The 22,881-nt window shown below is 30.6% G+C and overlaps 1 protein-coding gene and 1 pseudogene across 10 annotated transcripts; one reads left to right on the top strand and one right to left on the bottom strand.

The window, feature by feature from the left end:
• Nucleotides 1-191: 191 nt before the first annotated feature.
• LOC149484738 (alaserpin-like) lies at nt 192-22,076 on the top strand. Of its 10 annotated transcripts, none has more exons than XM_089701000.1 (10): nt 192-303; nt 2,648-2,742; nt 3,221-3,364; nt 3,516-3,719; nt 3,809-3,907; nt 4,281-4,421; nt 4,591-4,800; nt 4,916-5,063; nt 15,541-15,668; nt 21,991-22,076. In XM_089701000.1, exons 1-9 carry the CDS (start codon nt 282-284, stop codon nt 15,666-15,668), a joined length of 1,191 nt encoding a protein of 396 aa, XP_089557126.1. In that variant the 5' UTR covers nt 192-281; the 3' UTR covers nt 21,991-22,076. The 10 variants fall into 10 exon arrangements, with proteins under 10 accessions (XP_089557126.1, XP_089557125.1, XP_089557127.1 ...); XM_089700999.1 differs by lacking the exon at nt 21,991-22,076 and adding an exon at nt 16,061-16,322; XM_089701001.1 differs by lacking the exons at nt 15,541-15,668; nt 21,991-22,076 and adding exons at nt 14,436-14,560; nt 14,945-15,170.
• Nucleotides 20,046-22,663, bottom strand: LOC149484737 (uncharacterized; annotated as a pseudogene).
• Between the last annotated feature and the right edge of the window lie 218 nt (nt 22,664-22,881).

The raw sequence follows: 22,881 nt of genomic DNA, 5'->3' as shown, positions 1-22,881 counted from the left end.
TCACATTTGCTTGTATTAATACCAAACTGATTTGACGGGATTTAATCGGTCATGTAGTTTTAATTGTCCCGAGTTAAGACGTGCATATGTGAATAGTCCCTAAGATCTCGCATAATTTTATTTTAATTGGGACCGAGATAATTCTTTGAATTCCCCAATGACCCAAAGTCGAGATTGTTTACCGTGGCAACAATAACAACCGACTGTGAATTACTTAAGGCACATCACCTTCATGAAACTGGTTAGTGTGTGACCGGCGATTGAACGAGTCAACCGGCAAAATGAAGCTCACTATTTTTTATTGTAAGTCCACTATTCTATGTTATTTTCCTTGTGAATAATATTTAAATAATATTTTTTGGAAAAATACAAATTTATTTTCCTTAATGCTCTAGTATATTACCAATAATTTTGTACATATTCCTCGTTTCAAATTTCAATTACCTGCCTGTTGCTTTACATGGAATTTTATAAGAATTAAGCATGCTAATTTCGAATTATATTTCTTTATGCGTGATATTGATTTCTTAGATTAATAATTAATTAATACTTAAAATACAAAACATTCTTTTCTACCTTCATCAATAAAAAAATATAGGTAGGTACGTCATATTAATAATATCGATTTAATTGCATTAAATGCAATTTCTTTTCAACTCATACATATTTATTGGAGTTTTATCTTGAAAGTAGGTAGGTATATATTTAACTTCTTATCTCAATAAACAAAAGTATTCAAAGTTGTGGGTTTTTAAGCATCTAGTTATCGGTGAACTTGACCTTGACCCCTGATGGTAATCAATGCCGGCTATTAACTCGAATTACTTTGAATATAAGAAATTAATTTCAAGTATTGTATCGTTTATTTTTTATATAAATCAGAAAATTAGTAACATTTTATCATATAAAATATTATTTATGTACATTTTATTTTTTATATTTAGTAAGAAAATAATAGTTAATTTCGTTTTACCTAAAATATTTAAGTAGGTATTTGTACTTTTTCCTAATGTTGTGTTTTTCTTAAAACGATTACATCGATCAAAACAAAACAAATAACCAAATCGATTGGGATATAATCGTATTATGTGAAACTAATGCACTGTAATTGTTTGTTATTGGAACCATTCAGATTTTTGAAGTGAAACTTCTTCAAAGGTTAAATTTTCAAGGATTTTGGTATCTTTGAATCTTGCCAATGAAGTTTCACTTCTGAAACGTATGTTCGGCACACACGCTTTTTTATACGATTTACTATTAGTAAATTATAATAAATAGCTATAAACTGTAATAATGACTTTTTAAATTTTTAATCAATTTCATTTTTAGTGATGTTCTATGAATATTAATTTATATTCCAGTGGGAATCTCCCTTCGAGTCATACCTAAGTAATTGCAATACATTTTCAACGTCACTATATTTTATAAATCGATCCATTGTTCAATTTATTTCTATTAAAGAGACCTATAGGTTTTAGCCGACTTCCAAAAACGTTTTATCAATTCGGTTGTATTGTTTCTTTATTATTTTGCTTTAGAACTTCATCAGTATTCTACTCGCTATTGCGAAGTATTTTAAATGTGTTTTGTTGTCTCATACAAATCACAGGAATTTAACTTTTGATTTTATGACGATATTGATTATATTAACTAATTCCATTTTTAATATTTACATCAGAATATAATGAACTACTACTAAATGAACTACATACTTTCTTTTGAAGTATAGTAAGTGAGAGGAGAGAGCTATCATCATTAAAATTTAAAATCATTGTTTAAAATATTACTATTTACGTTAAAATAATATAAATAGAAAACATACTAACAATAACTCCGTAACAAATAATCGCATAAAGATCTGAATAATAAATAACAACATTCAATACTTATGTGTTTTATTATTGGTACTTCCCACGTATTTCCTTTAGTCTACGATTTATTTATTTTCAAATAAAATTACGATGATGCAATGTCGTTTAACCAAACAATACATCATCGCATCTAAGTACATAGTCGCTTTGGAAATCCCAGACATAAAAAGTGATAGAGGGAATTTTTTACCTCCTAGACCGGTTTAACATATTTAAAGTTCAATCGAAGTCAATTAATAAACTGTTTTTGTGTACCTTTTATCGAAAACGTTTATACATCTTCTACATGTCGTGTTTAAAATTTTAATGATGCACGAAAAAGCACCGGACTGATGATTCATGTTATTAATATGTTAAACAATTTTAATTTATCTATTCGTAAACACAGTGATATACATTTGAAATTAATTGTAGGTATGTGTGGTTTTTGGGAGTGTAGATATATATCTTTTACTTTTACGAACAAACTTAATGAATCCAGCGAGTACTATTCGGACAATATTGAAATAATTTGTACTGTTTTAAATTCTATTACATTAGACTATCACTTCAATAATTTATAATTGAAATACATAAAATTTGGTGCGATAAGCAATAAAATTAAATATGTAGTTGTAGTTCAATTAGATGTACTACAAATTATTTATAGAGCTCCACAAATAGTAAATACTATAGAAAACATTGTCAGATGAAATCCTAAAGCAATAAACACTACCTTTAATTATAACTGAAACTAAAAATTTCCTTACATTTCAACTCTTATGTTTATTTTTCAGTGATGACACTCGCTGCTATAGCACTAGGAGATAATACGGAATTATCCAGAACATTGAAAAATGGAAACGATCAATTCACAGCTAACATGTTCTCTGTAAGTTATATATCGATATAAATTTAAATCTAATGCATTTGAATACATTTTAGTACCTAGCAATGCCCTTATTCTCTCATCTTAAAACATTGTTCAATTCGTCAACACAGAGCAAGCATCTGAAGCAATATCGCGTGCAAATTATCTGCATTATTGGCTAAGATACCATGTTGAGGAAACAGGAACATTTAAGGCCAAAGGCATAAGTCATCTAACGTCTAATTCATTCAATATGCCTTTAGGAACACCTCTGTTAATAGAACAAACTGATCAAGAAAAAACCAAACGAACAATGACTTTTGAATATCTAAAGATATATTTTTTTTTATTGTACAATAGGGGAGTGCTTGGCCACGATCTCACTGATACTGACACTGTAAGCTGAGCGTGCTTTTCTAGGATGTACCTGTTCACTCTACTCTTAAAAACCTCCATTATTATTAATAAAGTGATCAAATAACATTAACAACAATTTCAGGAAGTAGTAAAGGAGAAGCCAAATGAAAGTTTTGTAATGTCAGCATTCTCCGTGTTGACTCCCCTCGCTCAGCTGGCTTTGGCTTCCGAAGGAGAATCCCACGATGAACTGCTCAACGCTATCGGCATGCCCAACGATAATGTTGTGAGTAAAATTATAATTATAATATGAGAAAATCGTCAACAGGAAAATCCCGTAAGAAAACCGTAAATGATAATAATAACATCGACTGACCATGAATTTATTAACGCTCATATCAATAATAATAAAAATAAACAACCTTTTCAATTTTCAGACGAAAGCAGTGTTTTCTCATTCCGATGACAGACTGAAATCGGTCAAGGGAGTTGAACTCAAAACTGCGAGTAAAATTTACATCGCACAAAATTACAAATTAAATGACAATTTTGCAGCTGTAACTCGTGATGTTTTCCACTCTGAAGTTCAAAACGTAAACTTCGTTGATAGTGGCCCAACTGCGAATGCGATTAATGCCTGGGTAATTGTGATATAATTGTTAAAGTATAATCCAATTTACGTACAAAAAATTTGTTTATCTATGATAACATATTGTTACGTTTTTTACAGGTGGAAGACCAAACAAACCACAAAATAAAGAATCTCGTGGACCCTAACTCTTTAAGTTCTGATACTCGTGCATTGTTGGTCAATGCTATTTATTTCAAGGTATTTAATTTTAATTATGATAGAGACAATTAAATGGGTAATATGATTGAATCAATCCATTATCTATACATTACTGTGTTTACGATTACGATTTTTAATTATTATTGTATGCACTATTTAATTGAGTTTACTTTTGATATTTAACAATTCTATTTTAAGACAACCGAATTAAAAAAAAATATTGAAAAAATATGTTCCGTCTAGCTTATCACATTGAAAATAGACAAGACCCGATGGCTATTTAGAACTATTTGAAATATATCCCTAGTGCATGTTTAAAACCATTTCGACCAAAACAGTATTAGAAAAAATATTCGATAATAAAATACCTTAAGAATGTCGTTTAATGAATTTACGAAATTTAAATCTTCAGGGTCTCTGGAAAAGTCCCTTCAACAAACATGCAACGGCACCAAGAGATTTCCATGTAACCAAAGACAAGTCTGTTAAAGTAGATATGATGTACCAAAAAGGAGATTTCCAGTATGGCGAAAGTGACGAACTCAAAGCCCAGGTAAATAAAAATATTCATATTACATTATTCTTTGTCATTGATAAATATATAATTGTTATACCTAATTGAAAACAATCTTCCCATAAATAAATGTAACATGACAATTCATAATGTACAAACAAATAGTGCTTACACTGGCCAGGCTAATATATTTTTTTGAATATTTTAGATTTTGGAAATGTTCTATGAAGGAGAAGAAGCATCAATGGTATTGGTACTTCCAAATGAAGTAGACGGTATCAATGAATTGGAACAGAAATTAAAGGACCCTAATGTTTTGGACAAGGCCCTGAAAAACTTATACAAGACGGAAGTTGAAGTTCACATTCCTAAATTCAAAATTGAAACTACCACCGATCTTAAAAAGGTTTTGGAAAATGTAAGTATCGCTGGCCCATATATGTAGTGCGTACAATGTACATGGGAAATAAGAATTAAATTCTTTGTACTAGCCAAATTTAAATTTGTAATTATATTTGATAACTTTGTTGCAGATGGGCGTTAAGAGAGTTTTCTCTGCCAGTACCGCTCGCCTTAGCAACCTCTTGGAAGGAACTGATAACGGTTTATATATTTCTGATGCTTTACAAAAGGCCTTTATTGAAGTGAATGAAGAAGGTGCTGAAGCAGCCGCTGCCAACGGTGAGTTTTGCTATAAAAAATACGATCATTAGTTTGAGATTATTGATAGCCCAATAAACTCAAACATATAACTTTCGGCCATATTAATATCTATTTTTTAACTTTTTACAAATCTTATTAATTTGCGTTTGCATTTGTTTACCTTACCGTGTGATTAAGTTTATTTCTTCCTCTGTGAATAATTCAAACTATACTAACTTCTATGCAAGAATAAGATATTCAAGAACTAAAATAATCACTGTTACGAAAGTTATAATTATTACTGTGATCTTCCTTCTTCATTTTGTAACAAAAGGTAAATACTATTCACAATATTTCTTTTACTTGTCTGTAAACTAACCTTTTTTGTTATTTTATTTTTCAATGTCTCATCTCTGGGCAGTATTTTTTAAATTAACTTAATAATACTGAGTGCACAAAATTAAAACATATCTATAACAAATAGAACTCAAAAATAATGTCGAACTTTTAGCCTTCTTGTTAGAGATTTCGTAAGTGATGTCAATAAGCCATTTTGGAATTTGTCGCTTCATATTTTCAGTATTCTTACCTCGGAAAGAAAGTTTCGTCATAACGCCAAATCAGAAAATCTTCTTCGCTAATCGACCATTTTATCTCGAAATTAGAGTTAGATCATCGCCAATCTTCTCTGGAGTAAAATATTAATTTTCCGGATTTAGGTATAGTTTTGATGCCTATTTTTATCATTTCCTTGGCATTCATTTCATATTTTTGGGCAGTATCGCTTCAAGTTTCAAATGTGTTGGAATCAAGGTATGGAATTAATGTAATAGCCTTTGGTTTCTTTGAGTATACCTATAATTTTTAACTCTAAACTCCTAACCTAAGCTATTAAAAAGTAATAACAATATTATATTATACCACTAATGCGTTAGTCTAATTTATACCAGATTGTTTTGTTCAACACGAAAATTCTTATTAAAAGAATAAAATTGTATTCCTGGAATAACACCATAAATTCTAGCATTGAATTTGTGTGTTTAGCAATAAACAAGTCTGTTGACAAAGCTGTCGTTTCGCTGATTTCGTCAAATAAATGTATTTCAGTTCCTTTGCGATCTTTCCAAATTGATTATATTTATAAATGAAGTAACTATTTAATTATTTAATTAATATATTTTTTCAGGTTTCTTTATTAATATGTTAATGCCAAACGTTAAACCACAGCACAGGATATTTAAAGCTGATAGGCCATTTTATTTCGATATACGGTCTAAAGGATTGCTTTTATTCAATGGAATTAATGCTGGAATAAATAAACAATAAGATTATTATAATATTTGAAATGATGTTCATATTGCATATTGTTTAAAAATTAAACCTGAATACTTGTAATCGTTGTAACATATCAGTACACCAAATAAAGTATCTATCAATGTTCCAAGCTTTGCAAAAAAATGTATGAACTACATGAATTCCTATTTGACTTTTATTTCATCATTTAATTATAAAAATACTTAATTTTTACAAATATAAACATTGGTTTTAGCGTTTTCTACCTATCAAAACCTTTTCCCTTCGAAATGCATGAACCTAAACAAGGAGTACTTAATTACTTTTAAAGTCAAAGCAATCAAAAACTGCGGTGTATCACAATATAGATACACAGACACAGACAGTATAGACAACCGGTAGGGAAACTTCATACAACACGTTCGAAATGACTCACACACACAAGTAAGCGTGTTTACGATAATCGTAATAGACTACAAGCCCGCATAGGACAAAAATATGGGTCAAATGAACCACCAGGGGACATATCTAGAACGATAGCAGAGCAAAAAATAATAAGATTCATCACTATGCCGTCACTTGTAAGCTGTCCAACTGAGTGCAGATGAGAATTGAAAAGTACAGGTAGACTCGGTAAATTTTGGTCATATATTTTTGTACGGCATTCTTAACCATCGATAGATCCATTAAAAATAATAAGAAACCGCTCAGTGCCGTACAAAAATGGTGGTCCACCAAGTCGGAATTTTTATTTAATTTCCGAGAGTTACCGGGGGTAAATTTGGTCATTTGACCATGTACGGCATCTGTGTCATACTATTGCTATACTGCTTTTAATCCATTATTCCGCAACGCCGTACAAAAATCATGGGGACAAGGGGAAAAAATCGAGAGTTGCAATCCCCTCTCTTTCCCCACTCCAGGGGGTCATTTGACTAAGTACGGCTTCGGTTCCAAAACATTATCTAGCACTCAAAAGTACTATTAAAAGCAATGCCGTCAAAAAATAATTGTTCTTTTAAATGTATACCAATAATCATCTTAATTTCATCGAATTCTTGATATAAAGAGCTGTAAGGTCATTTGACCCTGTACGGGAACTTTTTTTTTAACATGATATCGTAAAATCCAATTGTTGTATAGTATTGCCGTTCAAAAGAAACCGTTCTAAAAAAAGTTATAGAGAAATGAAAAACCAGAAATTTTGTTAAAGTTAAACATCGTAGATTAATGAAATATAATAGTTTTCTACACTTTATTCGTTGTTTTAAATAGTATTAACATAGATAAATTAGGAAAAAACGATGCCGTACATTTTTGTGCAGACCACATCTTTTAGGCTGATGAAAGCGACGAAAGCTACAATTTTAAGGGTGCTTTATGGCCATTTGATACAGTACGGCATTAACATATTTTTACCCAACTACGGCAAAGCAAAAGGAGGGTTATGGTTGTTTACAGGTCATGTATGTATGTTCATCTATTCCCTCGTAACTTCTAAACTACTTATCAGAATTCGACAAATGCAAAAAACATATCATTAGAAGCGTCTGAACTGTTCACTGGATAACCAGCGACCAGCTAGCTAAAGGCTATATGGGGTTTCACAAAATCTAATGTGGCGCCCTCTAGCGGACAAAACATACAGAGTAAAAAAATAAAGTTAAGATAAATATGCAGTGTTTGGTATCATTTGGAAGCGCTTTACTTGTACATTTTGAATATGTATATATTACTAGCATTTGCTTGTGACTTTACCTGTATTCATGGGCTGATTGCATATAATTCACATCTTTTCGTTCATAGCTTTTTTATTAGTTCATCAATTTAACGGAGTCCATTCCACCTGACTCCGACTTTCCAAGGTAATAATTAACCACCTCGAGCTTCTTAATATTAATGTATATTTATATTTTATTATCAAAATATAAAGCAAACATTTCGTTATATGGATTTTTTTCTTTTTCAGATTTTTCCCCTTTGAACCAACGAAAATGTACGGCACATGAAAAAATATTATCTATGCATAAAATACTTTAAAAGTAAATTTATTTCGTGTTGTGTCAAATGACCCCCTGGAGTGGGGAAAGAGAGGGGATTACAACTCTCGATTTTTTCCCCTTGTCCCCATGATTTTTGTACGGCGTTGAGGAATAATGGATTAAAAGCAGTATAGCAATAGTATGACACAGATGCCGTACATGGTCAAATGACCAAATTTACCCCCGGTAACTCTCGGAAATTAAATAAAAATTCCGACTTGGTGGACCACCATTTTTGTACGGCACTGAGCGGTTTCTTATTATTTTTAATGGATCTATAGATGGTTAAGAATGCCGTACAAAAATATATGACCAAAATTTACCGAGTCTACCTGTACTTTTCAATTCTCATCTGCACTCAGTTGGACAGCTTACAAGTGACGGCATAGTGATGAATCTTATTATTTTTTGCTCTGCTATCGTTCTAGATATGACCCCTGGTGGTTCATTTGACCCATATTTTTGTCCTATGCGGGCTTGTAGTCTATAAGGGTATTGTGACAATTGATAGATATAAGAATACCCACGAAACCGCCTCTGTAATAAAATACTCTGCTCTTTTTGTTTTAAATTTCTATACGGTCATCATCTTAGATCATTAAAGGTCATCATCATCATAGCGACTTCATGCAAACTCTCAAAAATCAAGTAAATTAGAAATCTAAGTTAATGCTTCTTCAATATTTGTCTTGAAAAACAATTTACACTGACCATCTAGTTAAAAAGAAAGAACAATTATTATTATATTTATCATCATAAAAAAACAATCGTGTATACCTCTACATACACTCTTTGAATATCAACATCCATTTCTAATATGCTAAAATAATATTTGATATCAATGTGGTACTACGAAATGTTTGAATTTATGATAATTTTTAAAGAATAGAAAGTTGTACGAATTTAAATCCCTGTGTTAACTTGGAATTATACAAAGCTACAATATATAAGATGTTTTATGTTCATTAATCTATCCTCACCTCTCGTGGTAGCATCCAACATAAATATATATACATACTATATTTACAAACAGTTACAAGAAAGGCTTCTTAATATTATATATTGAAGGGTTCTTCAATACAAAATACGAGCAAACAGTGTAGTTTGCTGCAAATGAAGTAGACTTAGCAAAGTCACTTCTCATTTCTAAGCTTCTTGTCATATAAGAGCGTAGAGATTTCAACGCGTTATCATTTGTTCCATAAAGAAGTACTTACATTCTCTTTATGGAAGCGTTCTGTCGTTAACAGCTAAATAAATAGCTTTGCATTCCGACAAAATAGGATAATACATGAATCTGGCTTTGTTGAATATAAGTATACTTGTATACAATAATTTCATATATTATAGTTTTCATTGTGTTCTTGAGTTTTATTCTAAAATAGGAATTAAATCCAATAGGCAAACACAAAAGTGTTTCTGTTTCCCAAATCTTCATCATATATTTCATGTGTTTTAAATATTAAAAATATTGTCCAAGAAATGTTTCTTTTGGGCATCTTATTAAATTTGTAAGATGAAACCTCTACGTTTATAAAATTCAAGAAAAAATAAATATACTATAATATCTATTAAATAAGGGACACAAAGTTTGGTAGAATCAAGAAGTATTAAGTTAACAATTAATCACATAATTAAATAAAGTAAACTATGAATATATTGCTCTCTTTATTGTTATTATTCCCGTTCTATATTTTATCTTTACGAGACCCTGTTCAAATAAATAGATACTTTCTGCATTCAAAATTGCAAAACTACTGACCGTATGTCACACAAAGGTTAAATTTGTTTTAGCACAAAATTTATATTTTTTTCGTTATAATTGTAAACATGTAGACTGTACAATATATGAAAGATTAATCAGTTATAACATCACAAGCATGAAACACTTACATAATTTGCCTACCAGCTAAATAATGGTGAATATAATGAAAATCAAAAACATTTTATTTTTTATTTCCATTTTCAGAGTTTGGATTAGTTCTATTTTCACTTTCAAAAATATTCCTTGCTGATCATCCGTTCCTATTTTATTTAAAAGGAAGCGACACAATTTTATTTAGTGGAGCCTATCACTCCTAGGTATTTATTAGCATTTCCATGTATGTAATGCATGCAGCAAATAAAGTATATATAGATATATAATCTGCTTTTACATAATATTTATAATAATATATCATCTTCATAATAAAACTTCAATAAGTTAAAGTAAATATTAAAACAACTTATTACATTCGTATACTATAGGATCAATTTAAAAACGTAACTCCTATTTACTACGTCCAATTAATAAAAAATAACGGTAAGAGTAATCTTAATTAAATAACAGTTTTAAATTTTATAAAATATTCAATGAAACTGTATTAATAAAGAATTTATCTTTCGTATATTTTTTCGGCAAAACCTTCAAAAAAAGCTTCAAAAATATTCGATGCGTTTTCCCAGAATTAATATTTTATAAAATTACTCGATACATTTTTTCAAATTTTTCTTATCATTCACGTAGAATAAAAAATATGGTAATAAATACAAAAAATATATTATTTTTATTTTATTTATACATATTATGTACATGCATTTAAAAGATATGGTAGAATTGTAGACAATATTGCTATGAATGCTTAAAGTTAATGCCGAGTAGTGCTAGTTGATAATATCACAGATAATATTATAATACTATACTAGTAATAATATGTTTGTTCGATTGCATGCTTCATTAAAAGGTTGTTAAAATATGAGTTCGGATTTTTTTCAGTCTACGGTATCGTCGCAACAAGTCTTTTACTTAACGAGCCTCCTCCGAAGATCTTCCTCGCTGACAGACCATTTTACTTTGAAATCAGAACTGGTGGAGTCACATTATTTAACGGACTGCGAATTCAATAATATTTAAATTATCCCAGTGTTATGTACTAGACGATATTGTCTGACTTTTTAGTGAATAAACAACATCGAACAAACATTTGATACTATTATTTGACCTCACTCTCAAGTTTTTATTTTTAACGATTTTTTTTATTTTGATGACTTGGCCTGACGAATTAAAAAAGATTACTTTTTAATAATCTCATTATATTATAATCTTAACGAATATACCTAAAGGTATTATTGTTTTGTTTGATTGCAAACAAGCAGTACAAAGAACCTTATCCTAAATGCATATTATGGTACTTACTTAAATATATCAAGCATTTTTTATTTTATTTTTATTAATGTTTATTGTTTCCCCTTTAATGTACAATACATATATGTATATCTTTATATTACTTTTTCAAACAGTTGTTTTTTATCAATTCATGTTGTAACTAATACAAAAAATTGATCTGAAAAAATGTTAAGGAGTTTGTATCTGCATAATAATATCCTACATGTGATTGTATTTTTTTTTATTTACATTAGATTTACGAATAATAAATATTTAAGTTGATCATGTTATTTTCCAGAATTCGGAACTAGAAATGACTGTGACACTTGTTCTAAAACATTCTTGGTCAATCGTCCATTCCTTTTTTACTTGAAAGGATGTAAATACTTTTTATTCAATGGAGCTTTCTACTCCTAGGTATTAAAAATCAGTTTTTAAAATGCGATATGCATGGATATCTTTTTTTTAATACTAGTTTACTCTGTCAGATATACAGTATCATAATTGATAATACTTATGTCTATACAAATATTATAAAGAGGAAAGGTTTGATTTTTTGTTTGTTTGTTTGTATGAATTGAATAGGCTCCGAAACTACTTGGCAGATTTGAAAAATTCTTTCACTGTTGGAAAGCTACATCATTTCTGAGTGACATAGGCTAGGTTTTATCCCGGAAATCCCACGGGAACGGGAACTATGCGGGTTTTTTTTTGAAAACGCGGGCGAAGCCGCAGGCGGAATGCTAGTATTTCATAAAACTTTAATGCAATTGAATTTGATGAAAAATAAATTAGTCTTTTCTTTAATAATGCTAGGGCAATAGGTAGTTAGTTGTAATCTAGTTTAACAATTATTATATGTATTGCAAAATAATTTCCCTAACAGCTTATTATAAAGTTATATTATTATTATGATGAAAATTGCATGGAATTTTGATAAATTACGTTATTTTTTACTTCTAAAGAAGAAGAAGGATTTTATCTTAATAATATTCACGTACAAAAAAAATACGAAAAAAGCAAAAACAATTAATAAAACAATTGAAATAATAATACTTTCATTTAATAAAATATACCTAGTGTAGTACTAATGATTTGTTTGCATGCACGCTGCAATTATTATTAAAATATTTATTTCTAAAACTTAAAGGTAATTTAATTTAATTTTCTTTATGGCATGCACGTTGCATTATTTATTTATTTATTTTATGCACTAATAATTACTCAATACGCATACATTATCATAGTTTCGAAGTCATTTCATGATAATTACATTAATAAAATGGAACTTATTCTTTCCTTGACAATGTAGTTGTTAAACAAATATATTACGCTCGTATAAATATTATTTATTTAATTTATATTATGCACATATAATATTGAATGTTCAATATTGTTTCAGCTTTCACTTTATACATTGACAGCATTATGATTGAACTCCCAAGGATTTTCATAGCTGACAGACCGTTTTACTACGAAATAAGAGCCGCTGGATTCAATTTATTCAATGGAATTAAATCTAATTAGAAAAATAATTTTATATTCAAATCTATATGTGTATGTGTATTTCGATATTGAACAAAATTAATACTCAATAGTATTAAAGAGTAAGAATAATTAACAATAAAACTAAATAAATTGAATTACCATATTATAATGTTTCTATTGTAAACTTTTAAGATGTAAGCAAAATTATAAGACAAATAAAATGAAAATAAATCTACTCAAGATATATTTTAATCACTCTCATTCCTATACAACCATTTTTCATATGAATGCAAATAATTTTCAAATTATAATAAAATGCCTTAAATGTTTTTCAAAACATTTAATTTCAATTATCTTAACATACGTTTTTAAACAACACAAAAATCTTCATCAAATACATAATATATAATACATCATAAACCTATTTCATTAACTTTATGATGTAGAAAATGTCTTATTCAGAGAACACAATACAACTATGTTCTAGATACTACATTAAATGGATTAACAATAGATTAATTGTATTATTGTAGTAACTACTCTACACCTAGACACAGAATTCAATGCATTTCTAGCTGGCTGGTTTGGTCTTATCTTACTCATAATAATTAATGAGTCGTGATCTTATCAAAGTATTCAATACTAGATTTCCGCCCGCGGCTTCGCCCGCGTTTTCAAAGGAAAACCCGCATAGTTCCCGTTTCCGTGGGATTTCCCGGATAAAACCTATCCTATGTGTTAATCCAAGTTACCCTCTATATGTGTGCTAAATTTCATTGTAATCGGTTCAGTAGTTTTTACGTGAAAGAGTAACAAACATCCATACATCCATACATCCATACAAACTTTCGCCTTTATAATAATAATATAGTATTAAGATAGTTCTCAAGTTAATAAACACTTTTAATATAAAGTGTTGACTGTTTTATAAATTATATCTTAAGAGACTTTCATGAAAAGATCATAACGTAAAAGCTCACTTAGCACATGCTATAGAGTCGCCTGTGCAGAAATTCAATTTACGAAAACGATATTGAAATTATGAAACCATTTAAACTTATTTAAACCAATAAGAAATAATTAATCAGAAAATTATACACCATCCTCAATAAATAAATTACTCAAGTAATGTTGAACACACATAAAGTTTTAAATAAATAATCGTAACGACACCTAAAAAGATATAACTCCAGCCATTCAATACTTATTTTTTTCTACTCAGTAAAGATGTAGCTTATTAATCCTAAAAGAATTTCAAATCGATAGAGTGGTTTTTGAGTTTATTTGTTATACAAAACTATGTAATATAACGTTGTTTAAATCTCGTAGATATCCCAGAGATGAATACAGTTTCTCCTGTATACTAATACCTTGTTACTAATATAAATTATAATAATTAAATTATAATTTGTCACTGTTTTTTTTATACCTTTAATGTTCCAGATTTCGGAATCACCTATCTCTCGGCAGCGATCTCTCGTCCTAAAAGATTCAATGTAAATCGTCCCTTCCTATTTAGTTTGAAAGTAGGAGATGAAATTATATTTAACGGCGTCTACTTCAATTAGGTATCAATATAAAAAAATATTTTTGCTCGCATGTTATTCGGAGTTAATAACCAAAAACTAATGCTCATAATTATTGCTTTTACGGGAAATTTGCTTATTTACTAACATTTAAGATTTTATAGGTTTTGAAATACAGTTCCTTATCTAATATGGAGTAATGCTTAACGTTTAAATGCTTTTAAATTCTGCTCATGGAATAATAATCAAGGTTTTTTAAGGATTGTGTACTTTCTGTGTTAAATTGCAATTTGCTACATTAGATAGTTATTTAATTATGTATTGCTTTGTTTATTTTTTGTTAGAACTTAAATCACTTATTTAGCTTTTTTGTTTTAATTTTTATACGTAAAATTTTATAGTAATAACGGTATTTATGCGTTTCAGATTCAGTTTACACACCTATCAGAATTATAAGTGTCTTCAAAATTCTTTTATATCCGTCCCGATTATTAAAATAATAAACGACGAGTGAAGCTAATCCATTATATGAAGATAATGTAAATGACGATCAAATATTTAAATTAACGTTTGTAACACAAATAAAATAAGTTATTACATTGTTATACCTGTATTATGTTTTCAATTACAAAATAAATTTTACAAATATTTATGCTTGAGTGTTATTTTATTACACAACGTAGAAATAATAGATCCTTTTCATTACCTTACATTTTTGTTTTGTTTTATTATGTAAGTTTGTATTTAATTTTATATTTTCATTATTCGTGCGGTGCTATAGATAGATACCCTTATTCAGAATGGTGGTATAATTTGAGCTGCTTATAAAAACATAATACCAAGGATTTTGTAAGAATAATGAGGTCGATTTAAACCATATTTATTGCAGTATATTTCCGTCCAGCTGCGTTTTGTAAAATATATAGATATCCTACTTTATATTAGAGAAAGAGATCGATAATTAATTTATGGATATAATAATATACGGAAAGTCTCATTTAAAGGTATTTTTATTATTACAGTGTTTGCCATACGTAAGAAGATTATGGTCAAATATATTAATCCAAAAAGATTTGTAGCTGATCAGCCTTTTCTATTTTTCTTGAAAGTTGAAAATATACAAATATTCTCAGGGGTTTACACCGCTTAGGTATTTACCTATTTAAATCATCTATTGCATGCTGGTTGAGTCACTTACAGAATAAAATAATATTATTGCATGGTATTTAACACAATATCTGGAGAACATAGCTTTAGTCCCAAAGTTGCTTCGTGAACGTGCTTATGATAGGAAAATGATGTAATACTAAACTCCAATAATAATAAAACTCACACTCTTCTAATATTTAATATAAACTAAAGTCGTAATTGCGTAATATAACCGTTAATATACTAATATTATGAATTTGACTAACATAAATTAATAATAGTTTACTAAAACGTTTGTACAGTTATTAAAAAAAGCAATCAATAAAACATACTAATCAATAATTTTAGGAACAAATAAAACACAATGTTTAAATTATTTCTGAAAATTTTCAGATATCAATATCGGCTTCCGATTTGGCGGGTTTTCTGAAGTATTTATTGCAAACCATCCATTTATATTCCTTTTAAAAGTTGCTGAACTAGATACGCATGTGTTTATTGGAAAATATGCTGGATGACATACGCACGCAAATATACTAACTACACGAATACATTTGACACAACTATTCTAGACAATATGATCACCGTAATACAAGTTTTTTTGTTGAAAAATATGAAAAATACATTTGTCCTGATTAAAACGTATTAAACTGTGTTCGAATTGTTTATTTTTTAGCTTTAATATAATACCTATTTATAATAAACTAATAAAAGAGAGATGGGATTTCGGCGTTATCCAATTCACATTCTTATAACTAGCATAAATAAGAATTAAATATTTAATTTTCATTTATTTATACCTTTCAATTTGCAAATTTTATTATAAAGTATACATTGACGCCTACGCCACTTATGTATTTAATAAGCACATTTTAAATACTACTTTGATCTTATCCAAAAGGCCGAAATAATTCATGCATGTTATTAATATCACAAATAACACAAACACTGATCCAAATGGTGCTTGTTCTTTTTGAATTTGTATAATATATTGCAATATTAAAAATATACATCTCAAATCGATTCGGGGACAAAATAGATATTGGGTAACTGCCAACAGGTAATAAATTTTTATTCCTTAAAGATGCAATTTTTACCTTTACCTTTACATGCAATTGCCTAATATTTTAACTCGCTTATAGCACGTTTAAAGTGTTTTATTTATTCAATGTTACAATATTACAGTATCATCTATTTATGTTTCAGATTTGTTTTTGTATTATTAATTTACAATTGATATATCACATAAGAAATATGAATATTTCGGAGAAAAGGATCTAAGGATAATTTATAATCTTTAATTTTCCATGACCATTCTTAACAAAATATCAAATAATTAAAAATTTTACATTATATTTTAAAAATAAACGATACAATCAATATTTATGTGTTATTTTCTCGTGTGATGCTCCTATAAACAAACCCTTTCATTACCATATACTTACACCTTAGTATATAGATGTTATTACATACATGGTTGAATTTAATTGAATGCGAATTATTCATGGCGAAATATAGGGTGAAAAAACGCCTCCGTGTATATTTGTACAATCCTCGTGCGCAGGATTCAATGTCCTATAACAATGGCTAAAATAAACAGCTAATTTATACCTTTATTATACTGTGTGAATTCCGTGAAAGCTTTTCTGGTGCTGGTTTACTACCACTCCCGATACACAGATCCATCTACAAAAAAGAAGGGTGCGTGTTGCGTCTTTATCTTTAGCGTACATAAAAAATCCAATGTTATATTTTGTACATTTTATTGACCTTCAACAGCAATGCGTTGTATGGTGTGACATTCGTATCTTGATATTGTGAGCAAGCTAGGGCACTCTAGGAATTAAACCTGCCTCATACCTCATACCATTTTTACTTTACTCATAAATAAAATCCATCCAATCTATCCACCAAATACGAATAAAATGTGAAAACCACTTGTTTTTTTTTCTTGAATATAAATTGTTTATTTTTTCATTGCAGATGTTAGAGTGTACTATAGGTCTATGCGCCAGCACAAATTGCCACCAATAAGATTTATTGCAAATCGTCCTTTCCTATTTTACTTGAAAGCAAAAAAAAATACAATGTTTTCAGGAGGTTACCTCGCTTAGGTATTTTTGTATTTTAAATATATTCAATCGTCAGTCATGCTTAACATCTCACTTCGTCTTTTTAACAAACAATAAAATTAAATACGTGTATGCATGCTGAACTTAATGCTGAATGAAATAGATGCAAGCAAAAATCGACGTATTTCATTTATGACTGATAAAGTAAAGTTGTATTTATGCATGAGAAGTGCTGTGCGCTACATTTGTGTACAGAATAGCATAGAAATGAAAAAAAAAATGCCGAAAAAAACGATACGTATAAAAAATCGATAATAGCAAAAATTTATTTTAAAATATAATTTATGTCTGATAAAAGTTAGGAAAGTTGTATTTATGTATAAAAAATGCCCGTTAAATTAATGTCCTACGCAAATGTATATTTTCTCACAACAATGGTATTAGATTGTGTTATTAAATTAAATCTACATACCTACATATGCTGGGCTATCTTTTCTAGTTACTAGCTATACTAACGTATAAAACTACATTTATACTACGCCATTGGGTTTATTAATTATTTTGATGTTACAGAATTTATTGTCTTTGAAATGGCAATGACCTACAGTGAAAACACACTAATTGCTGATCATCCGTTTCTGTTTTATTTGAAAACTGCTAATATAATCTTTAGCGGCACGTACTTCGGTTAGGTATTAATGTCTAATTAAATTATTAATAAGCATTTGGTTCATTTTGATACACACATTAATTGGTATATTACAGCCTATCATTATTGATCCTTGTTTTATATTGTACTAGCTGTGCCCAGCGGTTTCACCCTCATCGTATATGAATGTTATAATAATATATATTTATAGTCTATCCTTTTTTAAATACTATACTATACTTTTTTTTAATTTTGATTTACTCAATTTTATTCAATACAGATTAGCGCGTTCAAATAAACAAACTCTTCAACTAGGTATGTATCAGGTTTAAGTAGAGATTAATACTATTATCCCCAGGTAAATTATATATATATGGGCGGATGGCCATAATCATCAGAATCACCGATATCTTCAGTAATTTATAATGTTGGTGGAAACAAATGAATCATCAATGTTACAAACAAATGTTATGTAATCGTACAAATCTATGCACTAGTAATTAGGAAATCACTTAATCAATCGCTTTTAATTAGTTTCGTTACAACAATGCACAAGATTACTCGGAACAATAGCGATTCGTCGCAAACGTGGTGCTCTAGCCGTTCTTCGTTTGTAACCAAGCAACGTCTGCAGCCGACCATCGACGCGACGCTCCGCCAGATCGACAGTTGTCAAATCTCGTTCCGATGTAATTCTCATCAGCCAGTAATACTTCTACCAGCCAGTAATACTCCTACACGGCCATTCTGACTTTCGACCGTCCTCGGGCGCATCAGATTGCAGTCCTGTAACAATAACACAATCCATCGGACGGGTATCTGTCTATCTATACCCGCTCGCCCATCCTGACAAGCTAATACGTCGTCGTCGTCTACGTCTACTACGTAATATTACGGTCATACAACAATAATTGTCTCAGAATTAAAAAGCGTGTGTCCTTTCGACCACTCATGGACCGGACGGCACCTTTTTCTACTCACACAACAAACAATACACACTTTATCGGCATGTCCTATCCTTAGGACCAATTTTACACAGTATCATTTGGACCGGACGGGTGTGTCCTTTCGACCATGTGCATGGACCGGACGACACTGTCCTTTCGACCAAAGAACACTTATGGTTGAATCGGATAAATGTGTCACTTCGACCAGCCGCTATCAGCTGCATGGCCCGGACGACATTCCCTTCAACCACCTTCACACACCACATTACTCGATAACTGTTCTCACTCAACGTGCCAACATAGTTAAGTAGACTTCATGCAAACAATGCTCACAGATTACACACAGGTTACGGATTGTCTTGCTCTGCATGAATTTCGACCAACTTTCGACAATTCATGGTCAATGATTTCACGATCTCAGATGTTATGTCACGCCACGCTTTATTGGGACCGTTTCAGATAATCGTTAGCAAACTTTTCAAAGTGCGCATCACACGCTCTACTTGCCCGTAAGATGCCCAAGATCACTGCGCACAGTATCTGGCATCTTACTAAGATAGCTCTATTTTATCAAAAAGCAAGACGATCCGCTTTCAAACAAAAAGGGGACTGACTCACCGGATTACGGCCTCAAGATGCCACTCGACAGTCGTTGTTCGCAGACATTAACCTCTTATTTTGTAGTAGCTATACCTCCTTTTTAACCGACATCATCCTCTTTCGTTATAATTTGTTGCTACGTGTCCAGCTTGACCGCATATGTAGCAGGTTACGGTCGCAAATTTCTCGAGAGCACGTGTTGCAGTTAACGGATTTTGTTGTTTAGTTATTCTAGAAAAATCTTCTCGAAGATGCTTTTTACAGTCGGCTTGCCGGTGTCCGGGGATTCCACAAAAGTGACATTTATCAGGAATTCTTGCGTGTACAAATCTTTTTGTTATTGTTTTAAATCAGGCTCTTGGATTTCAATAAGCTCCGATCTTCGCTTTAGAGAAATGCCTCTTAAAATTCTAAATAGCTGAGGTTTGGTAGTGACAGTATATGCGTTTAGCTCATGGCGTATCAAACCATCCATCTGACATAAGACTGATATGACAAATCCAGTTATAACATCTTCTGGCATTCGAGTTTTAGGTATAGTTTCGATCATATTCCATAAGCCAGCTTCTGCTGCGGTTTCTTTTGTTCCAATTTGAAAATGCAATATTTCATCAAAGTAGTCTTGAAATAATTTTGGTTTACAAAATCTGGCCATTAAACTTTGTTTTACAGTCTCCCATGTGAGCTCATTCAAATTTAACTTTGTCAAGCAAGAGGCAGCGCAGCCTTTCATTGCATTGGTAAGAGCCACAAGTAAATCCCTTTAAATTTTTAGTCAGTACTATAAGCTGTAATCTTACACCAACCTTCTACATGCACGTCTACATCTTACTGATTAAACTCTACAAGATTAACTGTACAAGACTTAGCGCTAGCAGTTGCCACCGGAGCGCGGTTGCGTCGTTGCTATCATCCGAGTAAGTATAAGACTTCCATATTGCTTAACAAATTCAAGGCGCTATTTTCGTCAGGTGGTTGGTTTTCCTCGGTCTTTAGCGCATGGTATATCCCACTTCTGATATGGGCGGATGGCCATAATCATCAGAATCACCGATATCTTCAGTAATTTATAATGTTGGTGGAAACAAATGAATCATCAATGTTACAAACAAATGTTATGTAATCGTACAAATCTATGCACTAGTAATTAGGAAATCACTTAATCAATCGCTTTTAATTAGTTTCGTTACAACAATGCACAAGATTACTCGGAACAATAGCGATTCGTCGCAAACGTGGTGCTCTAGCCGTTCTTCGTTTGTAACCAAGCAACGTCTGCAGCCGACCATCGACGCGACGCTCCGCCAGATCGACAGTTGTCAAATCTCGTTCCGATGTAATTCTCATCAGCCAGTAATACTTCTACCAGCCAGTAATACTCCTACATATATATCAATCTATAGGCAACGACCATTACAAATCAGCATGTTTAATGGGATTAAATTGTTATAATTAATTACTAATTTACGAAAAATTTATGACATCCATCATGTAAGGCATCTTTTATGCATGTGCATGCTACTTATGCATGATTTTTTACACGTAAGTACTTTTTTATTGATTTGTAATATTAAATTAATTGTTAATTCATTGTTATACTTAATTGTAGTTACAATTGTAATGTTTATTTTATTACTATGTTTATGTCATAATTTGACCGCGTCCTTGGTACAGTGGTTGACGCGTGAGCGTAGAACCAAGGGTCCTGGGTTCGATTCCCGGTGGAGACGAAGGAAAAAAAATGTCTCGGTCTGGCAGGACACAGAAGGCTGATCACCTACTTGTCCCTAAGAAAATCGATCAGTGAAACAGATGTATGCATAATGCATCTGCCCCTTACCCCACTACGGGGAAACGGGACTTCACTTATGTCATAATTTGGTTTCAGCCAAAAACTGTAAATATTTTTTAACATTAGCCTTATAAAACTTAATGGAAAATAAGCTATAAACAATTTCACAGTTTTATTCAAGTTTTATCCCAGATGATATGTTTTATTAAGCTCTATAATGTATATAAACTTTACACGATATTAATTTAATGTCAATTTTTCAGGTAACGAGTTCCTCGATCGACATATTTGTAACGATGTCTATGACATTATGAATGAAAATGAAATAAACATTGTACAATTAAAAAAATATTGTTTTATTTTTACCCCTATCTCATCTCAGCTAAATTCATTTATTCATTATATTCGTAGGCTTTTTCCAATTATATTAGGGAGTAGGATAATTATACTAATTCTAAAATTTAAATGAGTCCCTACTACTCTGATTTATACGTACATTTATGTTTTTAATCCTCCTGAACAGTTACAGTTAATCAATTGAAGATGATAATATTAAAATGATTTATTTAATTATATTAATTATGGTTATAAAAATTGTTTAAATGTTTTAGTGTCATTTACAAAAAAGGTCATCTAGCTATGTAGAGTTTTTTTATTTGATTCAAATTTTAAAGTGTAACATATTATGGCTTTTAACATCCGCTACAAAAGGCAAATAGAAGCGAAATGAATCGACTGGCTCCGACCAGTTACAGTACCGACTTCACATTATCCAAATGTAGACGTTACGCCACCAATTTGTTAAGCCATAGCGCTACGGAAACTAACTGATAGACTATGCTTTTGTGTCTTAATGAACGCTGTCAGAACGAACGGTGGTCCATGCCAAGATTAATGTGGCCCACCTTTCACCGCCCTTGTTATCTTTATGGCCATATTACTTTAGTGTGCCGTGATTTGCATTGTCTTTGGCGTTTTAATAGAATTTGTAGCGCTTTTGCGAGGACGCAAGGTGGAAAATACTTTATCGTGCAATTCTGTGCAAGCTACAAGGTAATGAGCTAGATGCTTTTATCACCATCTATACTATGGTTTAGGGTTGAGTTTGCAAATGCGAATGTAGATTTTGAAGTAGAAAATATCACACAAACACA

The sequence above is a fragment of the Colias philodice genome, chromosome 11 (assembly GCF_061535455.1).
Source record: "Colias philodice isolate Cphi_HAF_F1 chromosome 11, ilColPhil1 Martin Lab GWU primary, whole genome shotgun sequence".
Classification (NCBI taxonomy): domain Eukaryota; kingdom Metazoa; phylum Arthropoda; class Insecta; order Lepidoptera; family Pieridae; genus Colias; species Colias philodice.
Note: the sequence above shows the minus strand (reverse complement) of the source record. Positions and strands in the feature narration are given on the sequence as shown.

Coding starts and splice junctions, on each gene's coding strand:
- LOC149484738 (XM_089700995.1), top strand. CDS start 282: ATGAAGCTCACTATTTTTTATT. Junction 3,908..4,280: donor TCAATGCTATTTATTTCAAG/GTATTTAATTTT, acceptor TTAAATCTTCAG/GGTCTCTGGAAAAGTCCCTT. Junction 4,422..4,590: donor GTGACGAACTCAAAGCCCAG/GTAAATAAAAAT, acceptor TGAATATTTTAG/ATTTTGGAAATGTTCTATGA.